Source organism: Melanerpes formicivorus, unplaced genomic scaffold (assembly GCF_026170545.1).
Source record: "Melanerpes formicivorus ecotype bairdi unplaced genomic scaffold, bMelFor1.0.p_v2 SCAF_3, whole genome shotgun sequence".
NCBI classification, from domain to species: Eukaryota; Metazoa; Chordata; class Aves; order Piciformes; family Picidae; genus Melanerpes; species Melanerpes formicivorus.
Genome location: NW_027142355.1, coordinates 37,940,747 through 37,966,899, shown reverse-complemented (window position 1 = coordinate 37,966,899; position 26,153 = coordinate 37,940,747). Strand labels below are relative to the sequence as shown.

The following is a 26,153-nucleotide window of genomic DNA, read 5'->3' as shown; positions in this document are numbered from 1 at the left end:
GCTGACTTCCAGACCTTGTCAACACAATGAACGTCCCAGAACAGACCAGGAAAGATTTATTGTCAATTCTTCGTGTTTAAAGGAAATACCACACTGTATTTAGAGCATACAAACCAAGCACAAAGATGAGTAGAAGAAGAATACAATTACAACCTAAACCCAAAACATGGCAACAAGATAAAACGCTGCTATTCATTCCACACTGCAGTAAAGGTATTTCCTGTATCAAAAGTTAAAGTGAGCAAGAAAAACCCCAAACCAAACAACTGAGTGAGCTGAAAGATATTTGCTTAAAGCATCTTGACTCAGATGTGCCCAGGGATGTGGAGAAGCAGATGTTAGTCAGTTAGAGGGTAGAAAGGCTCTGCAGAGGGACCTCGACCGACTGGACAGATGGGCAGAGTCCAATGGGATGGCATTCAACAAGTCCAAGTGCCGAGTGCTGCACTTTGGCTACGGCAATCCCATGCAGAGCTACAGGCTGGGGTCGGAGTGGCTGAGAGCTCCCAAACAGAGAGGGACCTGGGGGTGCTGATCGACAGCCACCTGAATATGAGCCAGCAGTGTGCCCAGGTGGCCAAGAAGGCCAATGGCATCCTGGCCTGCATTAGGAAGAGTGTGGCCAGCAGGAGCAGGGAAGTCATTGTGCCCCTGGACTCTGCTTTGGTTAGGCTGCACCTTGAGTCCTGTGTCCAGTTCTGGGCCCCTCAGTTTAAGAAGGACATTGAGACACTTGAACGTGTCCAGAGAAGGGCAACAAGGCTGGGGAGAGGCCTTGAACACAGCCCTGTGAGGTGAGCCTGAGGGAGCTGGGATTGTTTAGCCTGGAGAAGAGGAGGCTCAGGGGAGACCTCATTGCCCTCTACAACTACCTGAAAGGTGGCTGTAGCCAGGAAGGGGTTGGTCTCTTCTCCCAGGCAACCAGCACCAGAACAAGGGGACACAGTCTCAAGCTGTGCCAGAGGAGGTTTAGACTTCAGGTGAGGAGAAAGTTCTTCACCGAGCGAGTCGTTCATCATTGGAATGTGCTGCCCAGGGAGGTGGTGGAGTCATCGTCCCTGGAGGTGTTCAAGGGGAGATTGGACGTGGCACTTGGTGCCATGGTCTAGTCATGGGGTCTGTGGTGATAGGTTGGGCTCAATGATCCTCGAGGTCTCTTCCAACCTTAGCTATACTGTGATACTGTGATCTTATTTTAAGAGCCTCCCAAGTGAAAATTACTGGTTTACTGTAAACTCATCACTTAACTTTGTAAACAGCTGTGCTGCTTCCAAACTTCCTCCATCCCACCCATTGTTGCACTTATTTATCTGATTTAATGCAAGTTTCTTTAACACAAAGCAAAGCAAAAAAAAAAAAGAAGGCAGTTGAGACTCCTGTACTAATTAAAGGTTTCTTTGTTCTATTATGAACCTGACTTGACTGCTCAACACTATTGCCCAGAAGAACAATGCATATTTAAATCTCCAATCCCCACAAGGGAAGAAGGTCCATTTTGAGCTCTGCAGTAACTGTAACAAACTGGCTTGGGGACAAAACACTTTAAAAACCAAAATCTGAACTGTATTCCTGATTCTCAACACTCTGCACCCTATACCCACTTAGCTTTACATTTCTAGCATCATGTAGAGGGCAGCTGACTCCTGTACCAGCTCATCAAGTCTGAACAGGGAGGTGGTTGAGGCCCCGTCTCTGAAGGTGTTTAAGAGCAGGCTGGATGAGGCTCTGGCCAGCCTGATCTAGTGTGGGGTGTCCCTGCCCATGGCAGGGGGGTTGGAACTAGAGGATCCTTGTGGTCCCTTCCAACCCTGAATGATACTATGATACCATGAACTGTGGAAAAGGTAGAACCACAACTATTGAGACAGAGTTACTAAGAACAAGTGTCAGAACACATCCTGTTTTGGCAGGGAGGTTGGACTCAATGACTTTCAAAGGCCCCTTCCAACCCCCACCACTCCCCAAACACACCACAGGATTAGCACTAGTGCTCATGACACTTTCACAAACAAAAGAGACCTCCACAAACAGCTACCTTCCTCAGAAACTCTAGCTCTGAAAATCACGGGATGTTAAGGGTTGGAAGGGACCTCTGGAGGTCTTTGAATCCAACCTCCTTGCCAGAGCAGGACCATAGTGCAGGTCACATCCAGGTGGGTCTTGAAAGCCTCCAGAGAAGGAGACTCCACAAGCTCTATGGAGAGCCTGTTCCAGTGTTCCATGACCCTTATAGTAAAGGCGGTTTCCTGTGCTGTAGTTCACATTCATTGCCCCTTGTCCTACCACAGGACACAAGTGAGAGGAGGCTGTCCCTCCTTCTTTACACCCAGCCCTCAGATATTTATATACATATATATATATTTATTACATCTCCTCCTCTCCAGACTAGAAGAGCCCCAGGTCTCTCAGCCTTTCCTCATAAGGCATGTATAGGGCAGCAGGTTTCATACTACATTTTGCCCTCAAAAATAAGTGACCAAACCCCTCATCCCACTCAAAATAAATGCATGATTTACTTTTCCAGCTCTTGAAAGCAACCTCTAGACACAAGCCTGCAGGTACCTGAGCTATTTATCCTGCAGAATGATAAAGCAGCACAATACCAACATCACTTGTAAATTCCATAGGTGGAAGACACCAAACATCACCTTACAGATTTGCAGGTGTCTGTTGAAATGGTGGTGTTCAGCTGTTTGGGGGCAAAACATAATCCAGGAGCCTCCCAAGGGAAATGCCATACAACTCCTCATGTTACCCTCCCACACATTACAGGCACAAGCATGATACAGGCAAGAGTCCATTCAGTACTGGGACAGCATCTGCAACCTGGCCTCAGCTATAAAATGTAGTGCACACAAGTCCTAATTAAGTGACATGCGTTTCATGTTATAGGCTAACAGTGTATCTAGGCACAACAGGAGGAGGGCATGGAGGGTCATGAGGAAGTGGGGCAGAAAGCAAGATCTTGGGCACCAAATAATAGAGGGGGAAAAAAAAGGTTCTACCTGGAGCAGCTCCCTGGCTGGAGACTGTGGATGTAGTCTATCTGGACTCCAGCAAGGCCTTTGACACTGTCCCCATAGCAAACTCCTGGCCAAGCTGCCAGCCCATGGCTTGGACAGCAGCACTCTGAGCTGGGTTAGAAACTGGCTGGAGGGCCGAGCCCAGAGAGTGGTGGTGAATGGTGCCACAACCAGCTGGCAGCCAGGCACTAGTGGTTTCCCCCGCAGATCAGTGTTGGGCCCCATCCTGTTCAATGTCTTTATTGATGATGTGGATGAGGGGGTTGAGTCTATGCGTAGTAAGTTTGCAGATGACACCAAGCTGGGGGTGAATGTGGATCTGTTAGAGGGTGGGAGAGCTCTGCAGAGAGACTTTGACAGGGTGGGCAGATGGGTAGAGTCCAACATGATGGCATTCAACAAGTCCAAGTGCTGGGTGCTGCACTTTGGTCACAAAACCACCATGCAGCGCTGCAGGCCAGGGACAGAGTGGCTGGAGAGCAGCCAGGTAGAAACAGACCTGGGGGTACTGGTTGATAGTAGGCTGAACATGAGCCTGCAGTGTGCCCAAGTGGCCAAGAAGGCCAATGGCATCCTGGCCTGCATCAGGAAGAGTGTGGCCAGCAGGTGCAGCACCCCTGTACTCAGCACTGGTTAGGCCACACCTTGAGTACTGTGTCCAGTTCTGGGGCCATGAATTTAAGAAGGACATTGAGACTCTTGAATGTGTCCAGTGAAGGGCAACAAAGCTGGTGAGAGGTCTCAAGCATAAACCCTATAAGGAGAGGCTGAGGGAGCAGGGTTTCTCCGGGCTAGAAGGAGGCTCAGGAGACCTTATTGCTTTCTACAGCTACCTGAAAGGAGGTTGTATCCAGGTGGGAGTTGGTCTCTTCTCCCAGGCAAGCAGCACCAGAACAAGAGGACACAGTCTCAAGCTGTACCAAGGGAAGTTTCAGCTTGAGGTGAAGAGAAAGTTCTTCAGAGGAGTAACTGACCATTGGAATGTGCTGCCCAGGGAGGTGGTGGAGTCACCATCCCTAGAGGTGTTCAAAAAAGGGACTGGATGTGGCACTCACTGCCATGGTCTAGTCATGAGGTCTGTGGTGACAGGTTGGACTTGATGAGCTTTGAGGTCTCTTCCAACCTTGGTGATACTGTGATACTTGAAGCCATGGTTTAGTCAGTCATGAGCTGTTAGGTACTAGGTTGGACCTGATGATCTCTGAGGTCTTTTCCAACCTTATTGATTCTGTGATTATGATAAACTGGACTATGCTTGTTAAAAGAAAAACAAACCAAACCAAGAAACCCCAAACCCAGTAAGGTTTAAAAAAACAACTAAAACACCCTACCACATTGTTCTGTATTTTATACAGATACAGACACACATGAGGTTCAGCAACACCAGCCTGTCACCCTCTGACAATGTTTGGGGAAATAGAATGCCACATCAGTAAAGCAACTCACCAAACTTTTCTGAAATAGGAAGAGCATTTCATTACTAATACAGCTTTTGCTCATGAGGCAAAAGTCACTCTCCTCATTCAATCTTCTGTGGAACCTTCATTCCATCAATATTGTAATTTCACAGCTAAACATATTAATAGGGTCATAAATATTCAGATTATGTAATAAAGGCAGTGAAAGCAGACTATAAAATGCTGTTAACATTCATTTACAGCAGCTGGGAAGGCCCTGCCAAATGCTGCTTTACATAACAGGTCATGACGCTCTGCCTGCATTAAGCTTTCTGATCACTCCTTTATCTGCTATGATTTTGAACACAGTATGAGACAACACAGGCTAACCAAGGGATTTAGAAGCCCTTTCAAGCACACCAACATTTCAAAGGTTTAAAAGATTAAACTATTTAAAAAGAGCCTTGTGGTTACTCCTGTTTGTGCTTTTGCATTTTATAGTGCAGACACTGAAGTGCCATTCACATCATTTATCTGCACTAGCTTCACAATTCAGTGCTTCCAATAGATTTTAAAAGTGAGCTTATTTCACTGTGCTGTACTTTAGGTAAGCTAGATGTAAAGTATTTCCCCTACTGCAGTTTTCTCAAGGCTTCATGAGTACTACTGACACGTTCTGTAACATGTGGATAATGCTGTCCACAACCTACATTCATTTTGAGACTTGAATCAGAATCAGATGACACCTCTTAACTTTGCTTCAGCATATTGTGCATTACATCTCTTTTGGTTCATAACAGCCTCTTCCACACTCTGAAGTCAGGACTCCCAAAGCATGGGTCAGATGCTACAAGCTCTCAGGAGAGCATCAGCCAGGCACATGGACTGTGGGACTAGGTCAGAACGTTTTACTGCAGAAAACAATGACTCACAGTTTGATTCATTCATTTTGCACATTTCAATGCCAAAATTAAGCCAAATCCTGCAGACATTTATGGAGATTAGCAGCCCTAGGAAGGTTAAGCGCTCTGGTGAGGTCAACAAATTCATGTGTGTAAAGTAAACAAGGCTGTGCCTAACAGGACACACATGGCAGCTACTACACTGCTTGTAAAAGCAATACCGCTCCATTCATTCCTCCAGCCCTGCATTCCTTAGCAACTATTCAGAGCACTGAATACATTACAAAGCCTAATGCTTTCACTGACTGAAATTTTACAGCAGTGGAGCTCAAGCTTTTTTTCTGTAGCCAAGGCTCATTAGAGAGAGCTGACGTGTCTATACACAGCTAGAGGAGTTTCAGCGGCACTTAGCAGCTCCAGCTCAACCCCATCCCATCTGTGGCAGTGCTTCAGCAAGAACTACCTCACCACCTGGGAAACTGCAAGTTAAAGTAAAGGAGACCTGATTAATTACCAGATGTTGGCAAAAACCTTAGCCATCACAGGAAAAACAAAACTCAAAGGGAAATACCAATTTCATCAATCCTCCTTCAGTGTTGTGAAGTCTGCATCATTTACAAGGAACTCAGTAACCAGCTTTTAATTCGAGAAAGGCTACCTTCAATCGCTTCTGGGGACTCTTGAGAGTGCATTCAGACACCTGAAATTAAGATTTCTCTTCACATTAAGTGGTGTTGCCCAAATTAGAGCAGCTCCTCTCCCAGACTTGGAGAAGGAGAGACCAGAAGTGCTTTTTCCCCAGGCTGGGTCTGTTTGCACAAGAACTACCAACGAGGTATGTCTCCCCAAAAATCACAGGCTCTGGAGGTTCAAACAGCTAATTCCAAGGCTATAAACACTGCCATAGAAATAATGGCCCATGGGATCTTAGTAACAGCTCTGAATCCCCACTACACTACACAATGTGGAAGTTGTAACTTAAAACTCTCTCTTTCACATCACCTTGCAAATAGACCTAAAAGCATGAGGGTCCTTAACCAGAGGCAGTTCCATGATCTCACATACTACTGGTGTCTTAATGAACAGAGAAAAGAGAAATTACCAGGATGGTGCCTAAAACCAATGTGGAAATCAATTTACTTTCAAATATCCTAATACAGGCCATGTTAAGGGAGAGCAAAACCACATATGGTCTGCAAGTCAGGTGTTACAACTGAGAGAACAGAATGCATACAAACAGTTAGGGAACTGAAGTTTCAGTTGTGTCACATGCATTCTACCTCCTCATTCACAGTCTCTCTAACAAGCTCATAAGCATCTTCTTATCCAGGAAGAACTGCTACTGATCCAGGATGCATTGGCTATTAATTTCATACAGCAGCCAGCTACCTTTATTTAAAATAAAAAACTTAACTTTCCAAGGGACTAGCTAGATAAAATACCAGGTAACTAGGGTGGAATGCAGAAGAGAATTAAGAACAAACTGTTCTTTCCAACACAAAATAAGTCAGTGTGCAAATTCAGAAAGCTTGAAAAGAATTTGGACTTTTCCAACTTCTTGCCCGATTCTGAGCTATGGTGCTTTGCATACAGCTGTACAAACAACCTGATTTCACCACATACATCTGAAGTAGTACAAGCAAAGGACAGGCATGTTGTAACACCCAAGTAAAGCCCAATATCATAGTATCATAGTATCAGTCAGGGTTGGAAGGGACCACGAGGATCATCTAGTTCCAACCCCCCTGCCATGGGCAGGGACACCCCACACTAGTGAGACCCCACCTGGAGTACTGCCTCCAGTTCTGGAGCCCCTATTACAAGAGGGATGTGGAGGTGCTGGAAGGTGTCCAGAGAAGGGCCACGAGGATGATCAGAGGGCTGGAGCACCTCTCCTATGAGGACAGACTGAAGGAGTTGGGGCTGTTCAGTCTGCAGAAGGCTCTGAGGTGACCTAATTGTGGCCTTCCAGTATCTGAAGGGGGCCTACAGGAAGGCTGGGGAAGGACTTCTCAGGATCTCAGGTAGTGATAGGACTAGGGGGAATGGAATGAAGCTGGAGGTGGGGAGATTCAGGCTGGATGTGAGGAGGAGGTTCTTCCCCATGAGAGTGGTGAAACCCTGGAATGTGTTGTCCAGGGAGGTGGTTGTGGCCCCGTCCCTGGAGGTGTGTAAGAGCAGGCTGGATGAGGCTCTGGCCAGGCTGATCTAGTGTGGGGAGTACCTTGGCTTTTTGAAGTATTGTCTGTTGCCCTCCAGAGCAGTTCTGCAAAGCAAATAACCTGATCAACTGCCATGCAGATCAGGTTCGTGATCATCTGAAGAACCTGAAAGTGTTCAAGTCCATGGGACCCGACGGGATACACCCACGGGTACTGAGAGAACTGGCAGATGAGGTTGCTAAACCCCTCTCTATTATATTTCAAAAGTCCTGGCAGTCTGGTGAAGTCCCCACAGACTGGAAAAGGGGAAACATTGTCCCCATCTTCAAAAAGGGCAAGAAGGAGGAACCAGGGAACTACAGGCCAGTCAGTCTCACCTCTGTGCCTGGAAAGATCATGGAACAGATCCTCCTGGAGTCACTACTCGCTCAAAAGAATAGTGAAGAGGTGATTGGGAACAGTCAGCATGGCTTTGCCAAGGGCAAATCCTGCCTGACCAACCTGGTGGCCTTCTATGAGCAGGTGACAAAATTAATAGATGAGGGGCGAGCAACTGATGTCGTTTACCTGGACCTGAGCAAAGCCTTCGACACTGTCCCACACCACATCCTGGTCTCCAAACTGGTGACACATGGGTTTGATTGGTGGACCACTAGATGGATAAGGAACTGGCTTGATGGCCGCACCCAAAGAGTGGCTGTCAATGGCTCCATGTCCCAGTGGAGGCCAGTGACAAGTGGAGTCCCTCAGGGATCAGTCCTGGGACCTGTCTTGTTCAACATCTTTGTGGGTGCCATGGAGAGTGGCATTGAGTGCACCCTCAGCAAGTTTGCTGATGACACCAAGCTGTGTGGTGCAGCAGACACGCTGGAGGGAAGGGAGGCCATCCAGAGGGACCTTGACAGGCTGGAGAGGTGGGCACAGGCCAACCTCATGAAGTTCAATAAGAGCAAGTGCAGGGTCCTGCATCTGGGTCGAGGCAATCCCAGGCACAAATACAGGCTAGGCAGTGACTGGCTGGAGGATAGCCCTGAGGAGAGAGACTTGGGGGTGCTGGTGGACAAAAAGCTCAACATGAGCTCTCAGTGTGCACTTGCAGCCCGCAAAGCCAATCAGATCCTGGGCTGCATCAGGAGAAGTGTGGCCAGCAGGTCGAGGGAGGTGATCCTCCCCCTCTACTCAGCCCTGGTGAGACCCCACCTGGAGTACTGCCTCCAGTTCTGGAGCCCCTATTGCAAGAGGGATGTGGAGGTGCTGGAACGTGTCCAGAGAAGGGCCACGAGGATGATCAGAGGGCTGGAGCACCTCTCCTGTGAGGACAGACTGAAGGAGTTGGGGCTGTACAGTCTGCAGAAGAGAAGGCTCCGAGGTGACCTAATTGTCGCCTTCCAGTATCTGAAGGGGGCCTACAGGAAGGCAGGGGAAGGACTTCTCAGGATATCAGGTAGTGATAGGACTAGGGGGAATGGAATGAAGCTGGAGGTGGGGAGATTCAGGCTGGATGTGAGGAGGAGGTTCTTCACCATGAGAGTGGTGAAACCCTGGAATGGGTTGTCCAGGGAGGTGGTCGAGGCCCCGTCCCTGGGGGTGTTTAAGAGCAGGCTGGATGAGGCTCTGTCCAGCCTGATCTAGTGTGGGGTGTCCCTGCCCATGGCAGGGGGGTTGGAACTAGATGATCCTTGTGGTCCCTTCCAACCCTGAATGAAACTATGAAACTATGACTGACAAAGAGGTCTTCAGGTTTCCTTCTTTTTACAGATAGATTAATGAACTGTAATTCATTCACCTCTAGTCACTAAACCCCCAGTCATTCATCACTATTTGGCTAACAACTACAGGCTTGCCCCTGTAACATTTCCAGACCCACACCCCTTTCTTTTCTCCTTGAATATCAGTTAAGGTAGTTTTTCCATACTCAAAAAACCAACCCTGTTCTTCACAAATATGAAGTAAGTCAGCAACATTTGTAGAGTAAGTTTTGGATGGCTATAATGAAAGCAGTTTGTGAATCTGCAACTCAGGCAAGTAGGGAGCAGAATCCCCGTGGGACAGAGGACTGAATGTACTGTATGAAAGGAGTCCTGGGAGAAAAAGGTTTGTAAAAAAAAGCCCATTAATTTGTGAACCTTTCAAACAACTGATCAAACAATTTTTTCCTCAGATTGTCTGTAAAGCCAGAGACAATTTGCCAAAAATTGCCTTACCAATTGCCTTGGTTGGGTATTAAGAATTCATAGAAAGGAAAATGTTTGGGCTTTCTTCTGTATACTGTACGACCAGGTGCAATGAATAAATAAGGCATCCTCTGAATACTTCCTCCTCCACATTAATAAAGTATACTTAATTCAGAATGGTCACACAAATATCCCAACCCTACAGCACTTCCTCTTTCCCTTTTCTTTAAAGGACTAGGGCAGGAACACACACTTGGAACACAGTGAGACCCGTATCTCTCAGGTATCTGCCCGTAACTGCCAGGCAATGGACTCAATCACTCTGTAAATACTTCAGTATTCACTAAGTCTGGGAAAAAGCAGGAAAGCTTTAACAAACAAGAAAACTGTTAGGACTGTGTCCAGTTCTGGGCCCCTCAGTTTAAGAAGGACATCAAAACACTTGAACATGTCCAGAGAAGGGCAACAAGGCTGGGGAGAGGCCTTGAGCACAGCCCTCTGAGGAGAGGCTGAGGGAGCTGGGATTGTTTAGCCTGGAGAAGAGGAGGCTCAGGGGAGACCTCATTGCCCTCTACAACTACCTGAAGGGAGGTTGTAGCCAGGAAGGGGTTGGTCTCTTCTCCCAGGCAACCAGCACCAGAACAAGGGGACACAGCCTCAAGCTGCGCCAGGGGAGGTTTAGGCTCGAGGTGAGGAGGAAGTTCTTCACCGAGCGAGTCGTTCGTCATTGGAATGTGCTGCCCAGGGAGGTGGTGGAGTCACTGTCCCTGGAGGTGTTCAAGAGGGGATTGGACGTGGCACTTGGTGCCATGGTCTAGTCATGGGGTCTGTGTTGATAGGTTGGACTCGATGATCCTCGAGGTCCTTTCCAACCTAAGTTATACTGTGACACTGTGACTTCTCCCAGAATACTGTCCCCTAGTTGTCAGAAGAGTCACTTGCAAGGTGGGAGACATGGATCCGAGTCAGATTGAGCAAGATAAAGGCAGCGAGGTGTGAAACCAGACTCGTGCAAAGGCTCTGACCACTAGGAAGGACTCACTGATCAGATTGCTCATGCTGCCATTCCATACATATTGCCCTGTGGCTCAGCAAAAGAAGGTAACATTTTTAGGTCTTCTCTGGTGGCAACTCAGACGACGTCTGCGTGCATGTGGCCAGCACTCACGTCGTGCCTCTGCCTGCTGGAGGCAAGGCAGTTTCTGGTCTATAAATAAGGGAACTATGTTAGCAAGATGCCGTATTTCAAATTGGGACTCCTGTAAACACTCTGCAGAACAAACATGTAGGCCAGTATATGCATTGCATAAACATACCCACAGACACCTCTGAAGTTAGACAGCAGCCAAAGGGAAACTAAACATGGTATCTGAAAGGCAAACACAGGAGCTGGAGTTCTTTTATGGATTTAATCCCAAGGGATATTTTTCACCCTAAGCCTCTTTGAGCCCATATGGGAAAAAAAAGTGTGAAAAACTGCTGTTGTAGTCTGAAAGTCTGTTCTCACAGGGCTGAGTGGAGACCTCCCTGGTTACACAGAGGCCATACTGCAGCTACAGAGCTAGACTGAACTGGCAGATGGGCCACCAGCAAGGCATGTGCTTGGTGTCTGCTTGAACAGTCCCTCTGCTGACCCATCATCTCTCACAGTCCTTCTGCTGACCCATCATGTCTTACAAGTAACCCACTACTTGTTAGTCAGGGTGGTACACTTCAGAGGAATTACACTTGGGCTCTTATTTTCATCAGTTTTGCCCTTTCTGTATGAAAAAGGTGATTTTCTTACTCAGCATTATCAAATCAGTTACCAGAGATCATCAAGAGAGGTTTCCCAGAGATGTTCTGAGAGACTGGGCAAAGCTGCTACATAAATTTTATGCACATTAGCTACCTGGTCCTTGGTAGTCAGTTGTCCTTGCTCTTTCACCAACCCCTCAGCACTACATAGAATCACAGAATTGCCAGGGTTGAAAGGGACCTCTAGTTTCAACTGCCCTGCCATGGGCAGGGACACCTCACACTTGATCAGGTTGCTCAGAGCCACATCCAGCCTGACCTTAAAATCTTCCAGGGATGAGGCTTCTGCCACGTCCCTGGGCAACCTCTTTCAGTGCCTCACCACTCTTATGGTGAAGAACTTCTTCCCTAATGTCCAATCTGAATCTACCCACTTCTAGTTTTGCTCCATTCCCCCTAGTCCTGGCACTACCCAACATCCTAAGAAGTCCCTCACCAGCTTTTTGATAGGCCCCCTTCAGACACTGGAAGGCCACAACAAGCTCTCCTCAGAGCCTTCTACTCTCCAGAGAGAACATGCTCCATTACAGCCCAATGCAATGTACATACACTACACCAGAGTTTCTTTAGACATGAAAGCAGTTTCACACAAAAATGTGCTCATGTTTTCTGTATGGTAGGGACAGCCTGTCTGTTAGTATGCACACAATTCAGTATGCACTTCCCCTTGCTCTGCTATATTAGCAGGTAGGGGCAGCACTGGAGCCCTGCTCAAATACAGATTGTTTTTCTTCTCCACAGAAAAATGTGAACTGAAGTACCAGGGACATCTCCACAGGACTAGGTAACTGATCCCCTTAAGCACCATTATTCACAATGGTTATCATGATAACACATTAAAATCTTGGCAGAAGATACCTGAAGCAGTAAGAAACCTCAAGGAAGGCCTTGAGAAAAAACCAACAATAAACCCCCTAACTCCCACACCCCATAATCTCTCAGGCCCAACAGAAAGATGAAAAAGTAGCATTTTGGTCCACATTCCCAATATGGAAGTTCTGGCTTAAACCAGTTTGCTGACAGAGAGCCATCTGTCCAGATTCTGGTGAAGGTCAGTAACTTCAGTCAGGTACCAGGAACAGGATGATGTGAGATGCTCCTGGATGCTTGTTCTCAAAAAGGCCACAGAATCAAGTTTGTCAGGGGTAGTGTATTCCACTATCCCCCAGGTAAAGTTAAAGACAGCAGTGGGAACACTGCTCAAGAAGCATGGAATTTGACCCACAACTACAGTATCATAGCATCAGAAGTGGCTGGCAATTAAAAGATTACAATATAGTCAACAATAATCCGATGAGCTCAGCACAGACTGCTCAAAGCAGGCTGCCACAGAAGCAGTGATGCCAGGCACGCACTCACTACCACTGGGGTCCTCCGCAGCACCCTGGGAGGACAGGAACCCCTAGCTGTGGAACTGCTGCCTGCACTGGGTTCCTTCACCTCTTCTGCACTGAGGGTCTTCTCCCACTCTGCACATGGTTGTGACTTTCGATGCAAGGGTATCTGAGAACATTAACACTTTTGTTCTATTTTCTGGTGTGACATTAAGAATCTCACTAATTTTATGCACTGTTACTTGGCAATTAGGAAGGCACAAATACATGAAGGCTGCCTTAAAAAAGGCACATAACACACACAACCCTATTACACTGGGGCTTAACCTCAAGTAGTCTGTTCAGCAGCAAAGGCAGCATAGCAATCAAGTTCTTAAACATACCAGTTAGCCCTTTGCAACACAAAACAAACAAGCTAAGCTTTCCACTACACAGTTGGTTCTTGATGGAGCTGGTATTATTTATGCCAAGAATGTAGAGATACCAATTTGCCACTTACACAAAGCACCTATGAGCAAGAGTTTGCAGACTTCCATTTCTACTAATCATCAAATTAGTGAGCTGCAAGAGAAAAAACATGTTGTGCCGTCTAAACACAGCTTCAGTGTGTTCTAAGCATCCTGTAATAAGGGTGGGAAGCTTTTTCTTTCTAGCATTGCTCTCGAAGGCCTGCATAAATAGTCAAATGACTAAGGCTAACTTCATGACTATCAGCTTAGTCATAGCGCGCTTTGATACAGAGGCTTCTATTGCAGCGAAACCAGCAGGCAAGGAGAACAATGACTGAAGATACCAGACAGCTCTCTGACACAGTGCTCTGAACTACCAAGCATATAAAACTTTAAGGAAAGGGACTGTGTGGATTAAGTCCAGTCTGCTCTTATCATAAGAAAACCTCTCTTACAATCTTTACTATGAGACTACTTACAGGACAATTGGCATCTTTAAAACAGCAGAAAAAATGAGTTGATGATGAAAAGGCTGAAGTGAGGATTTTTTTTCTGCAGAAGCAGGAGAACAGTAGATCTTCTTGCTTTATAGTATATATATATATATATATATATATATAAAGATCACTTCTGTACCTTTCAATTTTTCTGGTACTTTCTAAAATGGTAACTTAACTGTTGAGTTAGAAACTTTCAGTTCAGATGCCTGCTCATCTTGATGCTGAATGAACACATTTTATCTTGCCTCTGACCAAATGCTTTAGGTTTCTTTTTTTCTTTTTAAGAGAAGAGAGGATAAACAGAGTCAGAGGGGAAAAGCAGAGGACAGCAAGGCTTGAAAGGAGACAGGTTGTTGAAAGAACAGAGCTATGCAAGAGCTATCACTGAATCTTATTAGACTTCTGCAGTACTCTCTGAACATGAGCAGATTCCTCCCATTTTCAGGAAGCAGATACTCTGGAATCAGCTGAGCAGTAGAAACTAGTTAGTACCATAGTATCAGTGAGGGTTGGAAGGGACCACAAGGATCATCCAGGTCCAATCCCCCTGCCATGGGCAGGGACCCCCCACACTAGATCAGCCTGGACAGAGCCTCATCCAGCCTGGCCTTAAACACCTCCAGGGACAGGGCCTCGACCACCTCCCTGGACAACCCATTCCAGGGTTTCACCACTCTCATGGGGAAGAACCTCCTCCTCACATCCAGCCTGAATCTCCCCACCTCCAGCTTCAATCCATTCCCCCTAGTCCTATCACTACCTGAGATGCTGAGAAGTCCTTCCCCAGCCTTCCTGTAGCCCCCTTCAGATACTGGAAGGCCACAATTAGGTCACCTCGGAGCCTTCTCTTCTCCAGACTGAACAGCCCCAACTCCTTCAGTCTGTCCTCATAGGAGAGGTGCTCCAGCCCTCTGCTCATCCTCGTGGCCCTTCTCTGGACACCTTCCAGCACCTCCACATCCCTCTTGTAATAGGGGCTCCAGAACTGGATGCAGTACTCCAGGTGAGGTCTCACCACCTGTTTCTTTTACCTTATGAAAGAATGTACACTGCCCAGTGAAAGGCTATTTACACATCTCTTTATTGAGTTTAACACATGGCCAGAGCAAAGCCAAAAGTGTGCACCACTCCACTTCTGATACCTTGAAAGAAACAATTCAAGGCAGTATCTTGAAGACTCCCAACACAAGACAGCATCAACAAACTGCTAGCAGACCCTAAATATGGAGCAATTCAGATGAGTAAGCACTGAGTCACAAAAAGAGCCTGGACACTCCATTTGCATGAATCTGCAAGTAGTCAGCTACATTTCCCACAACAGCTAATTATGTGCAGGGTTACAATCACTGCTTCCGGGAAGTCATCATTCGGAAAGCCAGCTGCATTTGCCTTTTACTACCGATATACTTAACAAGAAATACTACACCAAAAGTGTTCCATTTCATTATTACTTTTTAACTTCTATTCCACAATGAAACACAATTTTATGTGTAGTATATTTTGAGACAGTTTTGGCTAATATGCGAATACAGTTCCCTTGCCTGCTTGTCAGCGCTTCTACATCTGCAATGGGAAGTCTCGTGAGGTTGCAAATGAAACTCGGGACAGGCTTTATCAGCCAATAATGTGTAACACAACAAAGTTAATAGGGATATTCTGATCAATCTGTGATCATACCTCTAAGCAAGCTCTACTGAAACTTCTTCTAGAAAATTATAGACGACAACTTTTTTCTCCTTCTTACCACTGTAATTAAAAGCAACCATCCAGATGCCATAGAATCGAATAAACCAGGTTGGAAGAGACCTTCAAGATCATCGCGTCCAACCTATCACCCAACACCACCTAATCAACTAACCCATGGCACCAAGCACCCTGTCAAGTCTCCTCCTGAACACCTCCAGTGATGGCGATTCCACCACCTCCCCAGGCAGCCCATTCCAATGGGCAATCACTCTCTCTGTGTAAAACTTCCTCCTGACCTCCAGCCTGACCCTCCCCTGGCACAGCCTGAGACTGTGTCCTCTTGTTCTGGTGCTGGCTGCCTGGGAGAAGAGACCAACCTCTGCCTGTCTACAACCTCCCTTCAGGTAGTTGTAGAGAGCAATAAGGTCACCCCTGAGTCTCCTCTTCTCCAGGCTAAGCAGCCCCAGCTCCCTCAGCCTCTCCTCACAGGGCTTGTGTTCCAAGCCCCTCACCAACTTTGTTGACCTTCTCTGGACTCGTTCCAGCAAGTCAACCTCCTTCCTAAACTGAGGGGCCCACAACTGGACACAGGACTCGAGGTGTGGCCTAACCAGTGCAGCGTACAGGGGCAGAATGACCTCCCTGCTCCTGCTGGCTACACTTCCTGATGCAGGCCAGGATGCCATTGGCCCTCTTGGCTGCCTGGGCACACTGCAGCCTCATGTTTAGCCTACCATCAACCAGTACCCCCAGGTCCCTCTCTGCCTGGCTGCTCTCCAGCCACTCTGACCCCAGCCTGTAGCACTGCATGGGGTTGTTGTGGCCAGTGTGCAGAACCTGGCACTTGGATGTGTTCAATCTCATGCCCTTGGACTCTGCCCATCTGTCCAGCCTGTTGAGGTCCCTCTGCAGAGCCTCTCTACCCTCTAGCAGATCAACTCCTGCCCCCAGCTTGGTGTCATCAGCAAATTTACTGATGAGGGACTCAATGCCCTCATCCAGATCAATAAAGATGTTAAAGAGCACAGGGCCCAGCACTGATCCCTGAGGGATCCCATGACCAAGGTAAATGCAGGTTAAGGATTTAGTTGATTAGGTGGTGTTGGATAATAGGTTGAATGTGATGATCTTGAAGGTCTCTTCTGACCTGGTTTATTCTATTCATACCTTCAGAGGGTCTTCACTACAACCACATCAACTACACTGTCCTGCACTGGATACATTTAGAATTCAATGACACAGGTCAGCCTTAATTCTTTTCACAGATATAATCATTACAGAGTCAAATCACAAAGCATACACTTTCCCCACAACACTCTCTGAAAGCATTTAGTGGTTTTGCTGGTGTTTGTTTCCTATGGTTTTATCAATAGAGGAGGCTGGGCTCTTTTCTTGCCCAAATGTTTGAAAAGACAGACTATGGAGAGCACCTTCTCTCCCTACCTGCAACATCTACTTCATTTACACACACCTAGACCTGGGACAATTTTATGGTGCCACCCCTGAACTAAAACAAATATTGGCTTCTACAGAAAACAAACTTTTCATTACAATGTTTGCACTCACTGAAGAGCAGATAATATCATCTATATGCCCAAGAAACAGTGCCATGAACAGACGAGAGAGAAGCAGCTATTGGAGAGATTTTCTTTGTTCAGTTACTAAGCTGTAAAGAACAGAAAACAGCTTGAGAACACCAGCAGTTTGCCTGGACAAGATGGATTAATGGGCAGAGCATAGGTAAAATGTAATACATCACCTTTAGCCTACCAGGTGGCTGTAAGTGACTTGTGACACACTGCTGTGTCTACCAGACCTTCCACAAGCTGCAGAAAACAGCAGATTCCTGAGGAAGTGGTGCCTCAGGATTACCGCTCCCATTACAGCGGATCAAAGTGAACTGCTTGTCTTAGAGCATTCCCACAGGACCAGGCCACCACACAAACTTGTCTGAACAGCTTGCAGTTGTTTAAGCCTTGGAAACAAAGGAAAAAGCGCAGTGATAACCAACTTCTTAGGTTTTGGCGCCAGATACAGTCTTGGTAATGTAAAATACACACAGCAGTCTTCCTGCGCAGCCAGCTCTGCCTCTTAGCCAGGAGATGGTCCCCATGCTCTCAGCAAAGGCTCTTTGTGATTCATCCCAAGTGTCTGCTACTGTACAGCCCATCAGCCTCATTTCTGTTAGTGGGACCCAAGCAGCAATAGCAGCCATTGCAGATTCAACCACTGGCTCCAGTTTTCAGCTGCCTCTCTTCCTCTGAGTGCACACATACGTACATACTCCGCCTACAATCTCTTGAACCTTGGCGTGGTTCCTGAGAAGCGGGGAAGAAAAGGACAGAAAGTAACTTCAGGCAGAACAGGCTCTTCATGACTCACAGCTCCCAGGCTGACCAGTGCTGAGCGAAGTCAGCCAGCCTTGCCTTAGACATGGCCAGCACTTGACTGCATCAGCCCAGAGAGCTAAGAGCAGAGAGCACAGGTGAGTCCTGAAAAGTCAGGTCAGTAACTGGTAAGGAGAAAGCAGCCAGTTGTGGAGGAAATGCTGCCAATAGACTAAAAGCTGGAGGAAGCAGAAGGGACAGCACACAGGAAGCAAGGAGCCCTGGTACACATTTAGACTAATCACCCATACACAAAAACAAACCCCCGCACTCCAAAGCCTATTCTGCTACGTGAAAGCCAAGCAGTAAGAGTAGATTAGACTCTAATAGGGATTAATACAAGTTAAGGTAGCACTGATTTCCACCAGGGAGACCAGAAAGGTTAGATAGAGGATAGCATGACAGCTGGATGTAGCAGGAGCTTGGAAAAAAAGGTAAAGGAAAGAACAAGAGCCACAAGAGCTTCAATTGACACCTGTCTGGCTCCCTTTGTACTCTCCCTCACATCCAGCACAGTCCAAAACAGAGATTAGACATGCTGCACTGTCAGGTCATGGTCAGTGACTTCTAATAGGCTGTGTGATGGTCAGCAGGGGATTTCTTATCCAGTTTCAACAGCACTGACCCACTTTTTCCAGTGCTACCATCCATCACATCTGACTGACAAGGAGACTAGCTTTCACAAAAGGCAAAAATCTCACCCAAGTGAAGCCTGAGCCAGAAAATGAGATGAAATTCAGATCCCATCCTGATTTACCACAGCCATTTCAAAGCTGTAAGTATTATTTTACTAGCATCCAGGACTTCAGTTCATAAAAAAGTGACCAATAAAAGATAATGACAGGAAATTAAATGAACTTTACAGTAATTTAAAGCATTGTTCTGCACCAGCCAAGCTTCACACAAAGTACACCCAGGCAGCAAGAAAAGTCCCAAAGAAGTGATCGTGAAAGGATATAAACTTCTTCAGAGTCAGAAGTGAGCTAAAGCTTTCCATGGGGCTAACTACCTGAAGGGAGGTTGCAGACAGGTGGATGTTGGTCTCTTCTCCCAGGCAGCCAGTACCAGAACAAGAGGACACAGTCTCAGGCTGCACCAGGGGAGGTTTAGGTTGGATGTTAGGAAGAAGTTCTATACAGAGAGAGTGACTGCCCATTGGAATGGGCTGCCTGGGGAGGTGGTGGAGTCACCATCATTGGAGGTGTTCAGGAGGAGACTTGACGGGGTGCTTGGTGCCATGGGTTAGCTGTTTAGGTGGGTCGGATTGGTTGATGGGTTGGACGCGATGATCTTGAAGGTCTCTTCCAACCTGGTTTATTCTATTCTATATTCTAACCCAAAAAAGTGCAAATACATGCAAAATGTACAAATTAGGTATGTATTATGACTGACATATTGCCAGGAAGAAACACTGCCCAGACAATTAATTCATTGCTTGGCCTTTCACGTGTGTTACAGCAGTTGGGACTTCATTCACATTTACACTGAAGTAAAACAATAAACATAGTTTAACTGCAGTGCTGGGAAACATCAGCTGCAGTGTGTGGTCAAACCATGGGAAAAAAAGGTCTCCCAACTGTTGGCTGTATTGTCAAAAAGGTACCAAGGAAAGGTTTGGGGCTTTTTCTTTCATTATATATGAAGACTAAGAGGCCAAAGCCTCTGATGTTGCGGGGTTTTTTTTGGGCTCCCCCATTCCCCAACTAATATGGTGTAGGGACTACATGAGTTCCTTAGTTTTCCTTCCAAGCAAACTGTGAGAAAAGTACTGAATGTGTAGATAAAGGAAAAAACCAAACCAACAATAAAGAAAAGATTGTTCACAGTATAACTTAGGTTGGAAGGGACCTCGAGGATCATCGAGTCCAACCTATCAACACACAGTTTATGACCGAGCTATCTAAACCTGAGGATGCTTCTTCCTGTTGAACAGCCAACTAAAAACCCATTAACATTCACCTGGAAAACATAATGTTGTACTCTGAAGGAAAAGGATCAGAGAGCATGGAAAAAAGCAGTGGGGGGTGGGGGGGAAGGTAAGGAATTATCCTTAATTAGCCTGTCTCTTGAACAACCTTACAGCACACAGAACAATATCCTTTCTGTACAAGACAAATCACGCCTGTGGTCAAGCTCTTTGATCAGAAAAATTTCCACCCAACCACACTTGATAAACTTGAGCTTTGGAAACTGGTGTCTGTTTAACTACATTTTGAACAACAAAGCTCCAAGATTCTGCCATCCTCCAAGGCACCACATTTTTCATGGCAAAGATGTTTGTCAAAATGGTTATCAGAAAAGTTTACTAAAACATCAAGCCAATTCGCATTACAGAACTCAGCCTTTCCTCACAGGCTTTTTCTTCTTTTAATTCTAGCTTGTTTTAATTTGAAGGAAGTTGGAAGTCAGTTTCACAAATCAGAAGTTCCATTTTCCATAAAAATGAATTAGAGAATTATGCACAGCGCTAACAAGTTGTTTCTGGTGGGAAACAGGAGTATTTTGTGCTGAAGATGATCCTGCAAAATATTGGTGGTAGGGAAGTGTCTCCATGCACAAAGCTGCTTTGGGGCTTGTATTTCCACACCTGGGAAATTCAGGTGGAGAAAGGAAGCATCTAAGTGGCTCTTTCCTCATTTCTTTTCAGTTGGAGATGCAGTTGCATAGAAAGGGTCAAGAGACTGTTAAAACTCCGAAGATCCTCAACAGTTCAAGTCACACAGAGGACCTCACTGAGCAGACAGGCTCTCAAATGGTCACACATCACAATGCTCATCTATTGAAAGCACGTTTCTCCTAAGCTGAAGGCCAGTAAATCGTCTTAATCAGGTAAACATGAGTTTAACACTTGAATGACCTGAACGTTACTTAGAAGCCAGATCTTTGCTACTACTCTGCACTTCTTCTCCAGAGGGATAAACTTCTGAAGTGAGCCAAGTATTCAAGACCTCACTACTTCCCCCTTTCACCATACCTGAGACACCGACAAGGCCATCAGTGATTACTCTAGTATCCTTTGCTACTGTGGATGGCTCTGTAACTTTATCAACAGATACTACTTTACATTATCAGCAATACCAAGGAGCAGATGGTCCTCAGAATACAAAAGGTAGGCTAAAAATAGGCTACTATAGCCAATTGAGCTTTGAGGTTTACAGGCAACATTCCTGAAACTAAATAGGGTCATGTATCAGAAAGTTAATACTCCACTCCTAATCATATTACCAGTCTGCTGCTCATTTAAACAGGATTCCCTTAACTTTCTAGCTCTAGCCATATCCCCCACCCCAGCTGCAAAGATACTAGAAAACCTACCTCTGTGACTTCAGAGGGCCTATAAAATTGCCACATTCTTCAGCAAAAACCCATAGTCTGGATTAGCAGGGATATTTTAAGAAGTGACTGCATTCAGTAACCCAACACTGCCTGCAGACAGTCTACAAGGCACAGCACTCAAACCATTTTAACAATAACAGAAATTGTTCCTCAGAACTGTCACAATGTTCTTGAATAAATGAACTCTCGATGCCTTTCCCAAAGCTGCTGAATTAGAAAGTGAAACATACTGCTGAGAAGTAGGTGCTTCAGCAAAATCATCGAGTAGTAAGGTCATACTGAAACTACTGAGACCGCTCACTGCCAATCAGTAAGAGTTAACAGAAACAAGCAATACGTTCCATGTGCCTTTATGTCTACAAATTAAGGTACCTATGGCATCATCATATCCTTACACATTCCAGAATGATGGAGTGTCCATCTAGACAGATCTAACTTTAGAATATAATAGAACTTTAGAATAGAACAGACCAGGTTGGAAGAGACCTTCAAGATCGAGTCCACCTAATCAACTAACCCATGGCACCAAGCACCCCATCAAGTCTCCTCCTGAACACCTCCAGTGATGGTGACTCCACCACCTCCCCAGGCAGCCCATTCCAATGGGCAATCACTCTCTCTGTATAGAACTTCCTCCTAACCTCCAGCCTAAACCTCCCCTGGTGCAGCCTGAGACTGTGTCCTCTTGTTCTGGTGCTGGCTGCCTGGGAGAAGAGACTAACCCCCACCTGGCTACAACCTCCCTGCAGGGACTTCACTATTAATATATCTTTAATAAATATCCTTCTGCTTTCTCTACGATGTGCAAGGAAGTGAACAGAATCCACTATTCCTACAACTGGGATAGTTCCTAACAGAAGTTAGCCTGAAGAACAGGGATGTTGCAAAGAAAAGTGTCCAACAAGTCAGAAGTACCTTGTTCATTTCAGTGTGACAAATAGGTAACATTTGCAGGCTTTCTACTGCTCCTGTATGACCTCCACTAAAGCAGCAGCCAATTTATTGATACTGCTGAAAGCCCAAGGAGAATATGCCACTTTACATCACCCAGGAGCCCAGCAGAACAATTAACATCTGTTACTGCTTCCTATTTGAGGAGTTAAGAGCAGAAAAGCTATGTGAAGAATGGCATTGGCAAATCCCCTTTTCCAAATACGGCCCCACATACATACCCTACAGGCCATACCCCGTAGGGGCTCCTTCCTTCAGTACCCGCGTTCAGATGTCTTACAACAGCGTTTACAAACGCACACATCAGTGGTGTGGTCTCTGAATTGCTCACTGGTGTTCAGCAGGCTGGGCTCGATGCAGTCGTGCAACAAAGTAAGGAGTATATGCGGTGTAACACTCCTTTGCACACAACTGTCCAGATGCCCTCAAATGGCTACTTTGCTGCCAAACTGTCCATATCCTCCAGGCAACTAAACACGCCAGAAGCCAGCAATCAGCCAGCCGTTGCAAACACTAGAAATCATCAGCAAAAGCACTTTGGCCACACCCTTTCTCCCATCCTAATGTATGAAATTCCAGGTAGTACACAGGACCCTGCCTTTCCTGTATTTACATTCCCTTGAAAGTTACCTTGCTGGTTAATTGCGACTGATTGCTCAGCCCTCGAACCACCCCAACAGCAGAAAGGTTTTTTCAAGGTACCACACAACGGTATCATCACTTTGTTATAATATCACTGTGCTAGCATCAAGCAGAATTATGCCTTAGCCTTAGCACAGACAGCTCTTGCCACCTGAAATACAATTATAGTGAGGCTGGTCAAAGAAAAAGCGTCTCTGGCTACAATTTCTAGCCCGGCATACTTTTTTCAGACAGCTGCTAATCCACATTTCAGGCGAGACACTTGGGACCAGACTGTCCACACCCCAGACCACCACAAAGGCACAAAGCAAGTCAAAATTCCTACCAAGTCATGTTTATAAATGCCACCTCCTTCTCCAATTATGATGGAGGACTGTAACAACGAGGAGAGACAAGATATGGAGGTGTCTTTGTGCCTTAATCTTTGCTGTTTATGAAATAATCTAACAAATGCAGAGCTGAAGGGCATGGTATTCTCCCTTCGTTATTCAAAAGAACAGAACGGCTAATACAGCAACTGGCTGTAGTTAGCACAGGCTGGGTCCACAGAACCCGTAACAATTGTTAGTAGGAGGCAGAGAACAGTCTCCACACTCTGCTTAACATCTTGAACTTTTTTTTCTGCTGATAGATCAAGACAAACCTGCACCATCTCCATAGAGAGGCAGAAGCATCAATACTCCGAGGGCTCAAGGGCAATGAATCCACTCGCTATGCAAGAGCTGTTTCAGCCCTGCCAGTGTCAAAAGGACACGTGAAGCACGGCCTGTCAGGTCAGGTCAGACATCACTGCCCACCTATCTGGCAGGTCTTTTACTTAATGCCTGCTAACTCCCTTGGTGGACACAACAAAATTTTCATTTGTGACAGGTATTTTTCCACCAAAAAGTTAAGCTTAGGAAGAATAAAACTCAGAAACTAAATCTTCCCTTTTAAGAAGGGAAAAAAAAAACCATGAATGAACTCAAAAAATTGTCTTCAAAATTTGGTCTCACAGGATCAAGTAAGAGGAAAAAAACAACACCGTGCAATTACGGAAAGTCAACAACAGCTGAGGAGCGGTTGCTCCAACCTTCTTTCAGACACCTCAGTCGGAAGGTCCCCAGCTACCGCCTGCATGGGGCGAAAGAGCTCCGGAAGCCCACAGACCTGCATGGGGTCACGGTCTGTCTCCGCACATCGCAGAGCTGCAGACACAGCATCAAGGAAGGTACCCCCGATACATGAAGTGCACACCCACGTCATCTTCATAAACACAGTTCAGGTGTCGCATCGCTTCTCAAACGCTGCATTCCACGTTTGCAGCCATCCTCCAAGCCTGCATTTATTGCAGTTTGTTTATTATGCAATATATCCCCTGACAGCATCCAGTAGAAAATTACGTGGACCAAGAGACCCACACCCCACCGCCCATGCTGCTACTTTCCCATCCTCTCTGTTCCACCCGAGACACTGGCGGACGGGAAAACGCTAGGCGAGGAAACTCGAGGGTCTGGAAGCACTGGTGGTTCAAGCCAGGGTTTGCCGGTGCCGCCCTTGGCATAATAGTTGGAAGCGATACAACCAGGCGATGCAAGGCTGAAATACTTCCTGGGATGGCTGAAAGAGCTCATTCAACAGTCAAGGATAATTCTTTATTAGCCCAACAGAGAAACTACAACCCTGAGGGAAGGGTGGAGGACACTAGCCATGTGCCTTAAGAAAGGGGCATGGCTTACTATTGTCTCTCGCCTCAGTTTCAGTGCCAAGCGTTTTTTTGGGTTGTTTTTTTTTTGCATCTTTTTAATCCCCCCACCCGTGTTACCGAACTCAGTGGAGGAAGGGAAGGTGCTCCGCTGGGGCCGAGCAGCGGACAATCGCCGCAGCTGCCGCCCGTCCCCAGCCCCCGCCAGCCCCTCACACAAACGGACGCCGCTGGGAGTGCGGGGGGTGCAGAGGCCGCCGCTCACCGCCCCCTTTCTGCCCCCACCCCCCACCCCCCCCCCGCCCTGAAGTTCACACAACAGGGACCGACCGCCCGGAGAGCTGTGTCGGCGGGGCCGGCCTGGGCCCGCAGCCCGGGGGAAGGGGCCGGCTGACCGGGCGGGCCGCCCGCCGCGGGGGCTCTCCCTCCGCCGCCGCCCCGCGTCCCCGAGGCCGGGGGGGCGCCTGGCGCGCCCGGCGCTTACCTTTCACTTGACTTTCATACTCCGCTATAATCTCTTTGTCCTTTTTGAATCTGCTCGGGGTTGACATTATCCACTTGCTTCTTCCGCTTCTCCCCCTTCTTATCCTTGTTTGAAATTATTATTATCAATTATTATCTTTTCTGGAGGGGCTCCCAAGTTGTATCAGGTGGCCACAAGCCCGAGCGAGGGCGGCGACGGACGGCTGGCCCCACGGCAGCGCCGCCGGCACCGGAGGCGACGAGTCGGGGTGGCGGCGATCAGGCTAACCCCGGCGCGGGCACCATCGCCTCCAGGCACTGCCGCCGGCAGCAACGCGGTCCGGGGCCGCCACGAGGCGGGGCGGCGGAGGAGCTGCCGCGGGGCACCCGCTTCCACTAGGCGAGGGCGAGGGCCCGGCGGCTATGCCCCACCATTGTTAGCTCTCCTTACGCACCCGGGAGAGGGGAAAGGAAGGAGGGAAAGGGCGCAGGCGGTGGGCGGAAAGCGAGAGGCAAGCGACCGCGCTCGGCCCGTACACCAGAGGCACTAGTTACTCCTGTCGCCGCGCTCGTCTGGGTGGGGACTCGAGGCCGGCGCCCCGCCGTGACTAACCCCGGGAAGCAGCGCGGAGGCGCATGTCCCAACCCCAGCAGCGGCCGGTGTGAGGCAGCAACCCCACCGCACCCTAGAGAGGTGTCTCCGAGAATAAACTTCTCCCCGCCCTCCCACCGTTCTCTCCTCCCTTCCTGCCTTCCCCGCCCGCCTACCACTCCACGTTCGCTTCGTCCCCGGTGGCGCCCGCCCCGCCTCCCCCCTGCCGGCAGCCGGGGCATTAGCGCGGCCGCCGCCCACCGCCGTGCCGCGGGTCGGGCTCGCGCTCGCGGCCCCCGTGACAGCCGCCCCCCCGCCAGTCCGCCCCAGCTGCCCCGCGGCGGGAGGCCTAGCAGGCCCTGCGGGCTCGGGCGGGGTCGGGAGCGATGCGAAGGGGCCCCGGCTCCGCAGCCCACAGCGAGCATATGGTGGCTGAGTGCCTTCAGGGGTCTGGGGCGTGGGGCGGCGATATGGTGACAGCCCTTGATCCGGCGGAGAAAGTTAAAGCCCTTTGCTGCCGCCTCCGCAAGGCCGTACGGGAAGAGGAGAGGCTGGGGGGGAGACGTGTCCTTTGGGGACCCTGTTTTCTGTCGCTGTTTCTGTGGAGGCAGGGCACGGCAGTGCTGAGCGGCTTATTGCCGCATCAGAGTGTCCAAGTGCCAGGGCTGAAGAGTT

General features: G+C 47.7%; 1 protein-coding gene across 3 annotated transcripts in view; it reads right to left on the bottom strand.

The window, feature by feature from the left end:
- SRGAP1 (SLIT-ROBO Rho GTPase activating protein 1) overlaps positions 1 to 25,577 on the bottom strand; it is a 187,065-nt gene extending 161,488 nt beyond the window's left edge. For all 3 annotated transcript variants that reach the window (XM_068170431.1, XM_068170432.1, XM_068170436.1), the window contains exon 1: positions 24,909 to 25,577. In XM_068170431.1, the coding sequence (XP_068026532.1) occupies positions 24,909 to 24,975 (67 nt within the window). In that variant the 5' untranslated portion in view covers positions 24,976 to 25,577. The remainder of the gene's footprint in view (positions 1 to 24,908) is intronic.
- Between the last annotated feature and the right edge of the window lie 576 nt (positions 25,578 to 26,153).